General features: G+C 37.4%; 1 protein-coding gene across 10 annotated transcripts in view; it reads right to left on the bottom strand.

The window, feature by feature from the left end:
• Positions 1–16,533, bottom strand: part of ADAMTSL3 (ADAMTS like 3) — a 201,766-nt gene that overhangs the window by 48,125 nt on the left and 137,108 nt on the right. For all 10 annotated transcript variants that reach the window (XR_014696786.1, XM_084532086.1, XM_084532090.1 and 7 more), the window contains 7 exons: positions 15,754–15,911; positions 14,661–14,772; positions 11,200–11,338; positions 9,514–9,564; positions 4,660–4,864; positions 3,612–3,759; positions 2,109–2,193 (listed from right to left, as the gene is read on the bottom strand). Coding sequence is in view for 9 of the 10 variants with exons in the window: in XM_084532086.1 (XP_084388212.1) it covers positions 2,109–2,193; positions 3,612–3,759; positions 4,660–4,864; positions 9,514–9,564; positions 11,200–11,338; positions 14,661–14,772; positions 15,754–15,911 (898 nt within the window). In the remaining variant the exon portion in view is untranslated. The remainder of the gene's footprint in view (positions 1–2,108; positions 2,194–3,611; positions 3,760–4,659; positions 4,865–9,513; positions 9,565–11,199; positions 11,339–14,660; positions 14,773–15,753; positions 15,912–16,533) is intronic.

Raw genomic sequence — 16,533 nt, forward strand, 5'->3', positions numbered from 1 at the left:
CTGACCCAAAAAACTTACTCCAACTAGAAAAGACTGGAGCAGTTAGGGCATAAGATTTAAAGCATCTCGTGAGAAACTGCTTTGTTTGCAAAGCACTGTCTACATGACCAACAGGCAATCTGCAAAAACAAATGAGGTCAGGGATCAGTTATTTCTCATTTCTCCTTACTCGACGGCTTCCTTATAAGAGTAAAGTAAGAGCAGGTGGCAGCAGGTAGAAATAAACAAATAGAGAATCTGGCTGGAGCATTAGAGCCATGTCCCAGGAGAGCCCAGAGTACCCTGACTAGGAAAGCAAGAGAACCTCAGCAGCACAGTAAAGAGGACAGCTGACTAGGGTCATCAGTGAGAAGTGGCCGGAGAAACCTTTTAGATGTGGTTGAAGATGCTTCTGGAAAATGTGAAGGAAAGATCCTTGGACAAAGTAAGGATCATGAATGAAAGTGAGGAAGAGCTAGAATTCCAGAGTAAGTGAAGAGAAAAAAATTTAGGAAACTGCATTGCTGCAGAGCTATGACAGAACGTATGCTATGACAGAATGTACACATGGCTGCATTCACGCTGCAAGGCCATGGTGGAATAGATCAGTCATGTCTAGGAAGGCATGAATAACTGCTTTCTTTTTGAGGAAAAGGTAAGAGTGAACCCGTTACAAAGTTTCCAGCTCAGCTCTATTATATTCTAAATATACTCTAAACTGGCATGCTGTGTCCCTGCCAGTCCTCCTTGCTTATTCTGTCAGACTGCTGCTGAAGAATCCTAAAAACCTAGAGACTTCATTAATGCACAGTTACCACAGGATTATTTTGTAATGCTAGAGATGATTTTCTTTATTGCTTCATGCTGAATCCTCTTGAGATGTGGCCTCCTATATATTCATTCTGATATGCTGACATTCAACAGGCACATTTGATTGCATCACTCCCTTTGACAATCACACTTTATTTTTATAACTTTGCTACTACTCTACCTGAATTCAGGGCCACCAATTTGGAGAGTGAAATAACCACTCACAGTAGGTTGACCCTTGACTTGAGAGGCTAGTGCAGGAAAAAGTTTAAAGTACAGTCACCATAACAATGCAAACACCTGTTTGGCAAGAGGTTTCTTCCGTGAGTCACTGCAGGTGTAAAGATTTTATTACTCATGATCACACCTGTTGATGCACATGTGCCAAAAATCAGGAATAGCTAGATGGAGGAATTAAAATAAGAGGTTATGGGGCATACTCTGCTTTCAGATAGAGCAATATAATTCCAAAGTTAGATGAGCTTTAGTAAGCTCATTTAAATTATTTTAAACTGTAGCTGCTACAAACAAGTACAGAATTTGGCTAACCACAGCAGAGCACTGTTCAAAAACTCTCACAAAACCCTTATAGAAAGATTCTACTTCCTAGAAAGTTATATACTAAATATTGGATATATTAGTTGAATATATGCAAGAAATGTACACAGCAATACAAGCAACTTTGTAGATGTCCTAACATACAAGGGACAGGAACAAGTTTAGCTGGATTTAGGTTATTCTTTCATCCCCAGGGCATAAGTGTTGTCAGGCTTATGCTCATCAGCTTTTAAGGGACTCAAAAAATCCAGATGTTATTTCACACACACGTGTGTAAAATGTCACAGCTTATCCCCACAGATTCAGCTAAGCTCATAGATCAGCAGGTTTTTCTCACTTTCTTAATGCACTGTCCCCCTCCCCCTCCAAGGAAATCCTGGCAACCCTACGAAGTACATTTTTAATAGAACCACTACATTCTTGAGGTAACGGCAATGTGTGGGATAAAACTGAACTTATTTACTGCACATCAGCTGAAATGCTTCCACACGCATTAATTTTAGTCTTAATTAGGTTAAATTAAGATCCCTTTACTTTGCTTGAATGATAATAGGGACACTATTAATAGAGTAGCTCTATGTCATCCAGAACAGGAGCTCCAGAAGCAAAGCTGTTGAGATGTAAAATTAGGAACAGCTCACAACACAACTCATCTCCAAGGAGGGCCAAATGTCAAAGCAAACTGCAGAGCAACAGTCATTCCAGATGATCTGCAAAATATGCTGGAAATGTTTCTGCACTCTAAAATACAATGTACTTACGTTGGCTCTTCTGAGACTGTTCTGGTCTCTTCCATTTCATGTGCCTGTTTAAACCATGGCAATTTTGCTTCCACAGGACTTTTTTCTGGTAGAGAAAGAGAAAACAAACACCTCAACAATTCCTCCAAATATAAAGCAAGTAGTAGATACTAGCATTATTCATCTTAACATTTCACACTGTACACTGCCTATTGATCTAATGCTTATGAATAAAGATATACTGGATAATAAAATAAAATTGATTAGGAAATTTCTTCATGATGTTTGAGATCCATCCTGACACTATGCTTTACTGATAGGGTACCAGTAATCCAATTTTATTTCTATTTAATCTTTGACTTCTTTCCTACATCTTCCCCAAGTACAAGCAGTTTCTATTGGATTGTAGCTTATATTTCAGTGTAACGAATTATCATCATAACCTAAGTTTGTAGCTGAAAAAGAAGTCAGAACAAAGCAAAAACACATTATTCTGCAGATGGAGTGGCTTCATTAGATTTTCATATGAAATGTTATTTTTGCTAACCAAGTTAGCCAGCTTTACCAAAATTACAATTCACCATAAAAAAATCAACAAATTCTAGCATCTTTTATCTGTCTGAACATCCTAAACTTCTGTGATTCTTTTCTTGGGGTACTGTTAGATAGTTGAGGATGTCTACCTCCAAACCTAAGTGAAATCACAAAAGGTTCTTAGAATTTCAGTGCTGGTTTCTACCTCATGGTTTAACTCTGGATTCTTTGTGCTTGAAGAATTGTCTGGAATCTGAAAACATTGTGTAGAGAAACATAAGGTCATCTACAGATAACCTGCACCTTTTCTGTGTAAATTTTTATGGTGAATGTCTGAAATGTTGGGGAAAAAAGGAGAAAGTAGCACCAACCAAAATTTTCTGGGCCCAGAGGGAGAGAAATTAGCAAGGAACAAGACATACTACTTCCCCACCACCAGCCCAACACATACACCTTTGTTTTTCCTCTCACCTTCACATCTACTCTTTTATGCCCTATCAACTCTTTTAGAGATTGTGCCATTTCATTCACCAGGCATTTTATATAAACAAAAATGGAGAAGAGAGAAAGAAAACAGTTTGTCTATAACTCAATGAACTGATGAAGCCCACCGAGAATCTTGACACATTTCATGAGATGCAAGCAAACAACATCCCAGATGATACATACAGACTATCATTCCCATTTCAAGTGTTACTGAACAACTCTTCCTCACCATCTTGAACTCGTTAATTCTGTTTTTCCCGGTTTGACCAAGCTGTATAGAACTGGTTAGCATGTTCACTTCATGACAGTCTGACCACATTATCAGCAAAGAATATCAGCAGGACACTTTTCCTAGCACCAATAATTAAAATGCCTATTTCTGCCAAGACTGAAATAAGTCCTAGTAAATTCCAGCTTCTGGCATTTCTGAAAGGTTACCAGGGGCTTTTAATTCTCTTAACAAAAATGTAAAACAATAACAGACCCAGACAAAATTCCAGTTACCTCTTGGCTTGTAACACGGTATTGGCACGATGCACTCTTCTTTTATGTGAAGTTTAAGTTGTGGATTACAGCCACCAACATGCTGCCCACGGTGGTCAATACACAGCACTACTCGGTAACGTAAGCCTCGGCCACATGTGACTGTGCACTGCAGGAGACAATGTAATCATCTCATTCTCTCTCTTTTTTATTCTATTTACAGATACTGACAAAAAGCAAGTTTGAAGTACTGGTATGTTCTCTAAAGTCTTTCCAGAATTAATCAGATATCAGAAACACGTGAATATGACCTTGCATTGCTAGGTGAATAAAAAGAAGGTTGATGCTGGAAAAAATGCCTAAGTTTTGGGAATACAAATGATTTCTTGGGGTTCTATAAAGCTTATCTGATTGGCAACAGTCTAAAACAGAAGTGGCTATGTACTGAGAATATGCTCTCTCAGAGTGGTCATTTTCAGTTTAAACTGGGTCAGACGTGCTGCAAGAACTGTTTCTTCACTGCATGTCAGTGATGTCATTTGGATGAACTAAGGAATTATAGAAGCGTTGAGCTATCTGACTGTATCAGATAACTACAGCCAAGATAAGTTGGCTTTATGTTCTTGTTCTTATAATGAAAGGTAAGAATGCTGGAAAATTACCCTTGCAGACATGTCAGCCCCTAGACAGCCATGCCTTTAGCTATTATATGGAGTGAAAGATTACATTTATCAAGAACTGAGAGACAAACAACCTGATTGCAAAGGGGTTTGACCTCTGACTCTAATTTCTCCTCTGTGTAAAGCAAGAATTCAACAGGCATAAATAATTCTATGTGCTTTTCTTTACACAGGCACGTTAACTATTTTTTATTATCAGGCCAAGTTACTTAGCACAAACTTCTCCTAGTAAGTGCTATGAATTATGCTTGCATTTTTTTTTCAGTAGCCCTGAGCTCACAAATACACGGTAACATAATAATACAGGATTTCTTTAAGAAAAAAAAAATAATAAAAGTAATAATAATAATAATAATAATAATAATGGTCCAAATTGCTTTTCAACTTACTTGAGACCATTCCATTGCCACCCATTTAGGACAATCAAACAGATTACAGGTCTGAATGACTTTGGGTTTAGGGGCATACATGCATTTCCATTCTTCCACTTGCAGAATCTCTCCATGTATGGTCTCCTCTACACACACAAAACTTCTCCTCTGAATACCACCTCCACAGGAAACAGAACATGCAGTCCAAGGGTTATGTTCCCACCTGGAAAAAGAACTCATATATATTAAAAACAAGGCTATTTTTTATTTCTCTAAACTCTTTTAAAGTGCAAAATACCGATACCAACATTAGTGTAATTAAAGCTCACTGATACTTCGTTGCTTGATTCTTACCACACACTGAATATAAATACATTGAATTAGACTTAACTTGCATTATTCCAGACTTAAATTCATGTGCAAAATGAGAAGACAAAGAACTATAAATTTAAGTTTCCCAAAATAACTGAAGCCTAATTCTCACATATATGTTAAAGACCCTAAATGTACCAAGTTTGATTACTGGAATGATTTTCTTGCAAATAGTCTACATCACCTAAAAAGAATATTTTTCACAGTTAATTTACATGGTCACATTGTACTTTTCTTACCATTGTCAGAGACCAGACCTGAGATCTGTCTGTCCAAAGACAAAGACAGAACTGGCTGTGCTGGCTGAGGTTGTTATTGCCCACTGTTGCTCATTGCTGCCCACATTATGCAGACTACCCTTAAAAAATCAGTTCATGAAAGAATTTTTATGGCAATTCTAATACTTGCTTTGGACAAAATCAGCTATTCAGCTATTTCAACTCGAACTGTCTTCATCCATAAGGACCCTGAACAAATTAAATTGCGACAGGTACCATTTGGCTGGTCACCACTGCAGTTCTGCAAGAGTTTTCCACCCACATTAAAATGCCATTGAATGAGTTTGTATTTTCCAACTTGTTTCAAGTAAAAGGCAGCTATTCTTCCATTTCAGCCACTTCAGCTAACCTAGCTGATTTCTCCTGAAGCAAGGAGATACAGAGATCAAGGAAAACTCACACAGCCCTGCCAACAAGAAGGGCTGTGGGGTAATAGCCTCCAACAGGAGGATGAAAAACAACTTGGTTGGGAGGGAATGTCTTCAAAATGGACAATTGTGCACAGTCTTAGACCTAGCTACGGCAAAGATGGAAATTACTGCATGTTCCTGGAGAAGAGGAGGCTCAGGGGTGACCTTATTGCTCTTTACAGATACCTTAAAGGAGGCTGTAGAGAGGTGGGGGTTGGCCTGTTCTCCCACGTGCCTGGTGACAGGACGAGGGGGAATGGGCTTAAGTTGAGCCAGGGGAGTTTTAGGTTAGATGTTAGGAAGAACTTCTTTACAGAAAGGGTTGTGAGGCATTGGAACAGGCTGCCCAGGGAAGTGGTGGAGTCACCATCCCTGGAAGTCTTCAAAAGACGCTTAGATGTAGAGCTTAGGGATATGGTTTAGTGGAGGGCTGTTAGCATTAGGTTGGAGGTTGGACTCGATGACCTTGAGGTCTCTTCCAACCTAGAAAATTCTGTGATTCTGTGATTCTGTGAGAACATGGATGTTTTTAGGTTACAAGCTTTGTTTCAGTTATTTCTTGATCTTAGCATGAATGTACATTTAAGCAACAACTTTGCAACAAAAATTAACCTCAGTGTTCCAGCTCTTGCCACTTTTACACATTACAAGCGTCTATATCCTTTACCTATAGTTTCCAGTCAGCCCCGCAGGATTTTTTTCACCCTTCACTTTCTATCTCTTGCTTTCTTTCCATCAGCTACCCAAACTAAAACCATAACTATGGGAAATGATTGAGTTTTGCAGCACATCTTATGGTACACGGTCTTGTTTAAAAATAATTCATACTGACAATCACAGGGGCTCAGAAAGGATAATAATAATAATAATAATTATTAATAATAATAAACCAAAAAAAAACCACATATCTGTTATAAAAAATGGACACAACACAACAACTACTATAATACCCCTCAAAAATCAATTCTTCAAGATGAACTATCATAGAGGAAGTCAGAATTTTGGAGCAGATGAGACAGAGGCCTATAAATCAAAGGCAAATTTAAGTAATTATTATCCATTTTCTATGATGGTAGGTAAATCAAGGATACTTCCTGTTTTAAGCAGCTCTTTAGACTGCCTATAAAAACATATTAATCATGCTTAAGGTCAACAGAAGAATGAGTATGAAACATACAGCAAGCCATGGAACATTAACCATAGAATATATACTCAAAACCATTCAGAATAAAGCTAAATGCCTAAACATCAATATCATATCACTAGTGTAAAATACATTTGAAGAGGAAAAACTACACTTTTCTTTCTTTGATTTAAATGAATGACCATTGTTAAGTCATTTTCTTCCCCAAAAATAAAAAAGAAAAAGTCAGGAACTAAAGAGCAATTAACTGTTCAATGAATTAGCAGCTCATGGATTTATATATATAAGGCTCACTGTGCTATATGTAATACTAGCCTCACAAGTGTTTATAGCATAAAGTTTTATAGTTGTTTTTCTTTATCTCATCAGTTTCGAACACACTCCAGATCCCATACTCCCATAAGCATTTTCAAGATGGAGTGAGGTCCATGGCTACTGGGGAAAAGGGGGGTCTTGGGCAAGCAGTCAAGGAGATACTTTCCAGAACCCACAGCTGTCAAGGGATCCTCAACAGTCCAACAAGTCTGAAATAAATGGAGGCATTCCAAAAGCTTTAAAAGAAAATTTTCATCCTGGGAAATTTTTCTATTTATTTCAAAAGAATTCTCCATCTGTAAAAATATTTCAGTGGGGCATTTACAACTCTAGCCACAGGAGAACTCTTTCAAGATCTTGCGGTGCGCACCATGACTTTCCCACAACTTCCTCGTGTGAATGGGAAAGTAGTGGTAAATGCCACAGGACTGCAAGGCAGCCCTGCACATGGCCCTTGTGTTATGTAGGAGGTGTGATGTATGACTGCTGGTCAAGGTGAGGGAGCCTGTACAGCTTTGCTCAAGTATATATACAACGCTGATTTTGTGCCTGCTTTGCAAGAACAGTTTTGAGTTAGCATGTGAACAGGTAAGAAAAGACAAAGCAGAAGGAAAATGTGGAAAAAGGCCCAGCAGAACTGATGCAGACTAATGCATTATGCATATGCAAATATATATATATATACACACACACACACATATATGCAAATATATGCAATATATTTATATTGTGTATATATTATAATGCAATTACTTTACAGGCAACAGCACTGAAGCAAGACTTGTGTCCACACTGAACCAGGTTCACATCATCATGCAAGTACACAAACTGTTTCAGCTGCTGTTTTCTTTCAGTAATTCCAAAAAGATAGGGTGTTTTTACACCTCTGGAGTGTTTCTTTAGGTGCCCTCCCAATGGAAGGGACCCAGTGAATCAGCCTGCCCCATTTCCTCTCTTTCCATCCTGATGGCATCAACACAGCACCCTGCTTGGCTGTCTGCTATTTTACAGTTCTTACTCCTGAGCACTGCCCTATCAGGAAGACCATGATACCTTCTGACAGTACACACTGGGGTGCTGAAATGAGGCAGGCCTTCGTCTGCAGTTCTCAACGTTTGAAGTCAGAGAACCTGCCCACAGCTTTATCACAGGCATGATCTATCTCACTGCAGTATCATGCAAACATGCTGAGCACAGTAAAGCATAGAAAGGAGATTAAATTTCTCTTCTAACTGTTCTTCAAGCTCTGAGTAGTTCAGAAGATAAAATACTTGTGTAAATAAGTTGTGCTGACTTCCAGAGGATATGCGAAGCACAAAGGAACTTAAATTGGCAGAAGAAATGGAAGGAGAGAGAGACAGAACAATTATGGAACTTTACAGGATAAAGCTGTAAAGGAAAAAATCTCAATTTATGTATGAAAGCCAAAATACATCACTGGACAGCAGATCCACAGCAAGCGTAAATTGTTACAGAAATAAACTATGGCCATTTATATCAGCTGTAATCAGTAGCTCTACTGAGCCATGTAAATCTATGATTTCATTCATATTACTTCATATCTTCACTCCTTTAGAAAAATATACATTATTCATTTCCTGGTATACCAGAGCAGAGCTTCAACTGGGATAAATACACATCTAACTCCATTGACTACAATTCTTTACATTAATAGTAAGTCTAGCTCAATGCTTTTTTAGTCCTAACATCATTCACAAAACATTTAAACCTTCCAGAGAAGCTTTACAATCCCATGATTGACGCAGGTGAAAAAAGTAATAAAATGCAACAAACTGTGCTCTGATGACAATTTTAGGCAATAGACATTCAGACAACTCAGTATCTTTAAAATGCCGTGTCAGCCTTGAAGTCACTAAATAGAAAGTAGGTTTAAATAATAAAAAATAAGATCTTTCAAGTGAAGAGGAAGTGAAGAGTCCTTTAACATAGGAAGACCAGTTGTATAAGTGAATATATTCACTGCTTACAGCTTTAAACTAAAAATCTTTCAGTAAGAGAATCCATGGATGCATTTTAAAAGAGACGTTCTTCTTGACAGTACAACAGGGGTAGGAAGTTAGGGGAGCAACTCTTTATTCTGAAGTCTTTTAAGTCAATGTTTTCAAGAGCAACATATTAAGCTCTTACTGTTAAGTTAATCGTCCAGAGCATATTGAAATAACTCATAAGCTTCAAAACTGAAGTTCAAGACTATGTTATATGCTTGCTCTCCTGTACAACAACAACAACAACAAAACAGAAGATGATTTTCCACAATCTTAGTACTCAAAAAGTATATTTGCAGTCAAAACTGTGCTAACACTGACACACATGCTATTCTGATTATACATACCGAGGAAGTGGCTGGAAGTGATCATAGGGCATGATTTCTTTAAATCCATCACTGTCAACAAAATAAATATTGCATGATTATTTCTCATACCCAAGACTATAAACTAAGTACATACTCAACATGATCATGCTTAAAGTAAGCAATTTCCAAAGTGAAATGATGGAATCTTACATTTGTTATATTACCCCTGTAGCCAGCAATGACTGGTATAATCTTAACTGTTCTGCAGGGATAGAGAACTATTCACCACACAGTTTCTTCATTTCATTCCACCCAAAAAAATAAAAAATAAAAAAATAAATAAGGAAACCTTCATCAGGATCACTAAAAAATAAAATTCTCTATCTGTGCTACTTTATTAATAAGAAAATTCTCGCACATATGTGATGAAGGCCTGTGAAGAACATGAGTAACAGTGAAATAAATGCACTGCAGGATTCATTCTAGATAGGTCCGAATGGTGCTTTAGCATCCTTCTAGAGCTGTTTACTATGAATCGCACAGCATAAAGCCTTACTTCCAATACTACAAAATATGTTATTATATCTAGTAGTACTTCCTTTTTTTTTCTGTCTATATAAGCTAAATGTGAAAGGAAAAAGCTAATTGTCATTCTCTAATTTTCCCGTTCCAAGTTTGTAATATTTGGCAACCACATCCATTAAGCATTATTGAAGTCATACCACTCCATAGAGTGATCAACTCTCCAGGAAAAAATCTTGAAAGCCTGCACATCTATAACTGTTAGAGGTCATTATCAATGATTATGTTCAACAGGAATGAAAGGAAATGGACAGTTTAGCTATAGGAAATGAAATCCATTGAGAGTGTTTCCTTTTCTTCTTGCATATAAGTCTAGTTTGGCCAGCTGGCATATTAATGTGAGGTTCTGGGACTTGATACTGCTATGTTATTTTAAGATTCTTTAGCACAGCCAGGAAACCTCACCAGACAATCCAAAAGTTAGTTTGAAATACTGTAGTGCAATTCAATACAATTTATATATACTGTAGCCTTTATAATTTGGCAATAATATCCTTTGGCATTTGTACCACAAATATATTTATTTTGAATATTTTTTCCTATTCTTAATGTAATAGTAATAACACCAAAAAGAACACAAAAAGCATATACACACACAAACAATAAACCACCACCACCAAATCAACAAAAGCTCCAAACTATTGTCAATTCCATGGTACAAATGAAGAATGAGTTTTTTTTGTTAGGCGTATGAATAAACCAAGATAAACCACAAAAAAAAAGCTTGTATGATGACTGAGAACTAGAGCTACTCCCTGTTTTTAATGAAAAATTCTGAATAGCAGCATCGATAAAATTGAAAAACAGGCAAACAATCATTCCTTCTCACAAAACCTTACAAAATCTTCATGCTAGTGCCTTTGCAATCAGCATAATAAAGAAGGTAGAATTAGCCCTTGAACAAAGGCAAACTGATATTTGCAGTATCTATGCAAAGCGAAGTCTCCTGCTGTACAGCACTTAAGTGGCACAAACCCACTGATAGTGGTGACAGACATCAGCCTTTAATGTATGCAATAATCAACCAAGACTGCATAGTCTTAAAGGTGAAAAAAACAAAAACAAAACAAATTAAATATATACAATTGCTTGTTCCTTAGTAACTGTCTATAGCACACACTTACATTTATTTCTCATACAAACCTAGAAGGACAGGGATCCATGTTGCATTCTTTTAGCTTGGGCTTTGGTTTCTTATTTTCTGGATAATAGTGACAATAATGATCAGGAACAACACGCTTCAGACGAATATCCATACATTCAGCGGAATTAAGCTGATAACCTAATGCAGAAACAAAAATAAAATATGGTAATTGAGATAAATTAAAGCAGGTTTTGTTGTTCTTGTTTCTTTGTTTGTTTTCCCTTCTCAAACAATTTGCTGTCCATTTCATTAATTTCCAGTGTTACTTTCCCTTGGTTTGCTTTTAGACAAGGAAACAATGCACAGGAATGTGCTGGACTATGTCTTCATTTAAGGTTCTTCAGTATAACAGTGATGTTAACCTAGCCTAACACTAGATAGACTGACATGTAACTCTAGTAATACTGTAAGGATACAAGTGAATGCATGCATATTTTTGTGACACAGGTGTACGTGTAATGGTGTAGCTCACCTGTCACAAGGTTGAGCCTACAATGTCATACAGTTTTACTACACATTCCACAATTTCCCCAAGGAGGAGTTACCAGATACGTTAATAAGAGCTTTATTACATGGCCATGAATGCTAAAAACAAACAAACAAACAAACAAACAAAAAAAAAAAAAAAAACACACACCAACTTAAAACAGAAAGACAGAGGAATTGAAGAGGAGATCCAAAATCTTTGTTAAGTTAAACCACAGAAAACCAAGAAATAGTTTCAAGAACATTCCTAGTTGAAGAGCCAACAAAAGAAAACTTGAAGTAACTACTTGGTGAAAAAAAAAAAAAAAATCCATGTGGAAAGACTGGTTAACAGAAGGGATCTGAGTTTTATAAACCACTAGGTTTCTTTTTTGGCTAAGAAAAAAAGACTCATTCAGAAGAGCTGACTTGGACTTAAAATGAGGAGAGGAGGAGGATGTTCTGGTATGTGCAAAGAAAAAAAAGTTCGAAACCACAAGAATGAAAATCCAAATGGAGTCAATAAACTAACAGTGCAAGTGCCAGTGTCTACTGAAATTGCTATAGTATCATATATCAATAGCTTCATTTCTGTGTCTCTTGGCTGATTCAAAGTGTCATCGTGCTTGAGGGTGATAACCATAAAGAAGAACTAAGCAGTTCCAGTGCTCAGAGCATGTTCCTGTTCTTGTAAGCACTGAAAGTATCCAGGAGATATGCCACTTGCAAACAAGGTTAATACAATTTTTAAATGTTCTTGCTCATTCAAGCTTGACTGTGTTTTCTGATGTGTCCCTGTCACACTCCCCCTTCCTACACATGAAGATTACAGAACAAAATGTAGAAGAATTCAAGTGAGGAATGGTGGTGCAGTGATTCCAAGTCTCTGTTATGAGGAACTTTTTCTTTTAGTGCCAGTGAGAGATGCCAAACACACAATTTGGATACCAAATCGGCATTAGATAACAGGTTTAATCATGCAGCTGTAATAAAACTTTTCTGCATGCCTCAGTAATATGCCATTCCTAGCACTGCTGCTTTCATGGGTAAGCAGTAGCTTGGTTTTGAGCTTTTTCACTCACTGGCCTCTCTCTGAACTGCCATTAAGAGTGTCAAGCTCTGTTGATTAAGACACAAGCTTCATATTGTAGACATGCAGCCAAAAAGCCACAAAGTAGGGCACTGAAAACAAGGACTAATTTCAAAGAGATTAACATATGCCTAGAATTTTCAAACCATAACACTGGTCTGAATAAGGCCATATCTGAGCCACTAACTTTGTGTTTACACGCAGTCCTCAAAAATAACTGTGAAGCTTTATACTTCTTGCCTTGTCACATAGATTAGGTAAAATTCATAAATACAATTAATTGGAATCATCAGGGAATATGTATTGCCATTCACATGTCTAGTAAGTGTTCCAATTCAGGAGACCAAGTATCTTTTAAGATACAGTAGTTTCACGTGGAACCACACATTTATATTGTGTTTCAGATTAAAGTGAGGTGCGTGTGCCAAAGTAGATGGTCCATCAAAAGATCCCCAGACTCTTTACTTGTGCCTTAAACATCTTTGATGCTTTTTACTCATGTCCCATGCAATTATTTAAACCATGTGTGTACTCTCCTCGAAAATCACTACACCAGTATCACTAAAGGATCTCTCAGTTTGTTTTTCAGGTGACCTGGCTAAATTTAAATAGCTATCTGTGATGTCAAAAACTCCTCTCAACACAAGGCCATGCTTCTTCCAGAATGAGATACGGCAAACGGGACTAGGCTGGATAAGCAGTAGCAAAGCAGACCGGCACTTTATCAAAGCATTGTATAAACTGTAGTGTTTAAGTCAGGACTAGAAGCTACAACATACTACCTTCTGCTCTAACTACAGTCATGACCACGTGTCTAGGATCAGACAGTCACAGATGTCGATAGTAGCTAGTAGATAGTAGTCCTTAAATTCTATTTATTATTCTGCGTTCTGTGTAACTAATTTCTAAACTAAGTGTTCTAAAACTCAACTTCATGTCTACCACCATAGCTAGAAGTGCCTTCTTTTAACCTCTGAATTATCTTTATTTTCTCCTTTAATTTCTTTGTTTACTCTCCTAAAGTATCTTTTAGGAATCAATATTTTCCACTCTGAATGCCATATTGTCCTGGTTTCAGTTAGGACAGAGTTAATTTTCTTCCTAGTAGCTGATAGAATGCTGTTTTGGCTTAGGATGAGAAGAGTGCTGATAACATGCTGATGTTTTAATTGTTGCAGAGCAGTGCTTACACCAACCAAGGACATTTCAGCTTCTTGCTCTGTCCTGCCAACGGGCAGGCTGAGGGTGCAGCAAGAGCTAGGAGGGGACAGACCCAGAGCAGCTGACCTATACTGGCCAAAGGGGTATTCCACACCATCTGACATTGTGCTGAACAATATATAGGGGTGGCTACCCGGGGGAGGAGGGCCGGACTGCTCGGGGTTAGGCTGGGCATCGGTCAGCAGGTGGTGAGCAATTGCATTGTGCATCACTTGTTTTGTACACATTATTATTAGTAGTACTATTATCATCATTATTGCTATTATTATTAATGTTATTATTATTTTCCTGTCTTAATAAACTGTCTTTATCTCAACTCACAGGCTTCACTTTCCCATTTCTCTCCCCCATTCCAGAAAGGGAGGGGGGAGGGGGAGCGAACGGCTGTGTGGTGTTTAGCTGCCGGCCAGGTTAAACCATGACACATATCTTTATATCTTAATCAAAGATCTTACTCAAGTGATCATTACTTATGATAGCTTGACTTCCGGTAATAGAAGATGAGAAACTTTTCTCATACTAACTGAACCAACTTACCTGCTACTCTGGCATGTATTTTTCTGAAGAACTACCAGTGTGCAAAGAAACACAAACATTTCAAATAATAAGATGTAGATGAAAGTTGTAGGTCAGCCACTTTCAATCTTCACCTGTAAACACTTCTGAAGAATTACCATTACTTACCTCCTCCACATGTCACTGTGCAGGGGAAGAACTCAGTTTGTCTCCACTGATGACTGATAGGTTGATAGAAAAAGAACTGAACCACACTTTCTTTGGATCCAGAGTACCTGGTCTAGAGAAATTTCCATTACAACACATGTGTATATTGTACTCCACTGTTCATGACATTTCAAAACATAATTCATATGTAACAACAGTGCAGACAGTAATATGACAAGAGGCATAGAACCTCTAGAAATGACAGAGTAACAGTAAATTTAAGTTTCCAGTGGTCAAACTCTTGTATATTACTTTGTTTTTCAAAATTTTCAAGGTACTAATACGACTATTTGATTATCAATCCTTGCTTGGCAAAGCTCCCAGTTGTGTTCTTCTTCTTTATCTCTTTATCAGCAAAATATTAAAAATTTGCTGGAGGGGAAGTGTAGAACTGACCTAAACATACTAGTTCATATTTAGGCAGGTATTACTGCACATGTCATAACAAAAGTGCAGAATAATAAACATCACTGAAAGCCAATTTCTACAGCAAAACAGATAAAGGCAAGTGGCACGGTAATACTGAAATGCATGCAATTTCCAGTGGAAAATTGTATGACTACCTTCCTTTGGCAGTTATTGATACATTTCTACTTAAAAAAAAAAATGTACATATATGATGCAAGACATCGATATGTGATCTGGGTATAAGAGAATTAGAAAAAGTAGTTGGATCAGCAATGTCTAAAGGAGATTTTAGGGTGCTGCTGGAAGCAATGTTCAGATTCAGTAGGTGGCAGTCTTCAATTGGATTAACATCAATCCAGTGCACAGGACTATGCTTTTACTCTTTCAGTAGTAGTTAGAAAAGTCCTGGACATTTTTCCATTAAAGATGCCATAGTACTTTCTACCACACTAAAGATGTTAACCTCATAACATTTTAATTTGTCTGGATATGCTTACTATAAATTAATGCTTGGCTTTAGTTAGGATTTCTTATTTGCTATATAAAATATTTTGTTGTATTACTATAACCTGATGGACCGCTGCCTACTCTGTTACAGATACTTGCAATATGTTAGTAGACTTGTACATACATGCACACATCGCACCTTCATAATGAAATCTGCTCCAAGAGGTCCTTGGATCTTTATGATTTCCCTGTCTGTACTCTTCTGAAATTCAACAGTTGTATTTTCTATTTCAAATGTTCCAGGAGCATCAAAACTGTGTTCTCCTTTTTCTCCTTGTAGTGTCTTTGACTCTATAACTAGGGAAGAAACATGCAACTTGTAAATTTAAACAGGATATTTTCTCTTTTCAAGGAACTCAGAAAGTAGTGTTTGTAACTTTGCGTTGCAAGAAGTAGCAGTATAAATGCATTAAAAGAATATACAGAATATCTGTGAGACACCTCAGACTATAGGCTGATGCATGATTGCATGTGTCAATACAGGATCATACTAACCTTTCATACCAAAAGCACTTCTAAGACAGTTTTTCCTAGAGCAAGCACTCTACACAGTTATAAAGCCATACGTTCAGCAGAACATGCTTAAACTCACAAAATGGATAGAACTAATACAAAGAAAAATAACTTATACTTGATGCAACTCTAGAGTAGCAGTTTCAGCAATCAGTCTCCTGAGAAGCCTGAATGGCATCAAACTCACTACTCACCTCAATACTTTTATCACTCTACCCATTGCAGAGGTCATTAACTTAACTCGAAATATTTCCCATGTTAGCAAAAAACAAGGCCAGGAGGTCAGTAGCTGCAGCAATGCCTGATGTATGTCCCCTTCTCTGAACAGGTGGTGATGAAAACCCTTTTTGTGCTGTTCTGCATTCCTTGGAAACAGATTAAACTAACAGACCACAACCTCCAGAAG

Source organism: Aythya ferina (genome assembly GCF_964211825.1).
Source record: "Aythya ferina genome assembly, chromosome: 11".
Lineage (NCBI taxonomy): Eukaryota > Metazoa > Chordata > Aves > Anseriformes > Anatidae > Aythya > Aythya ferina.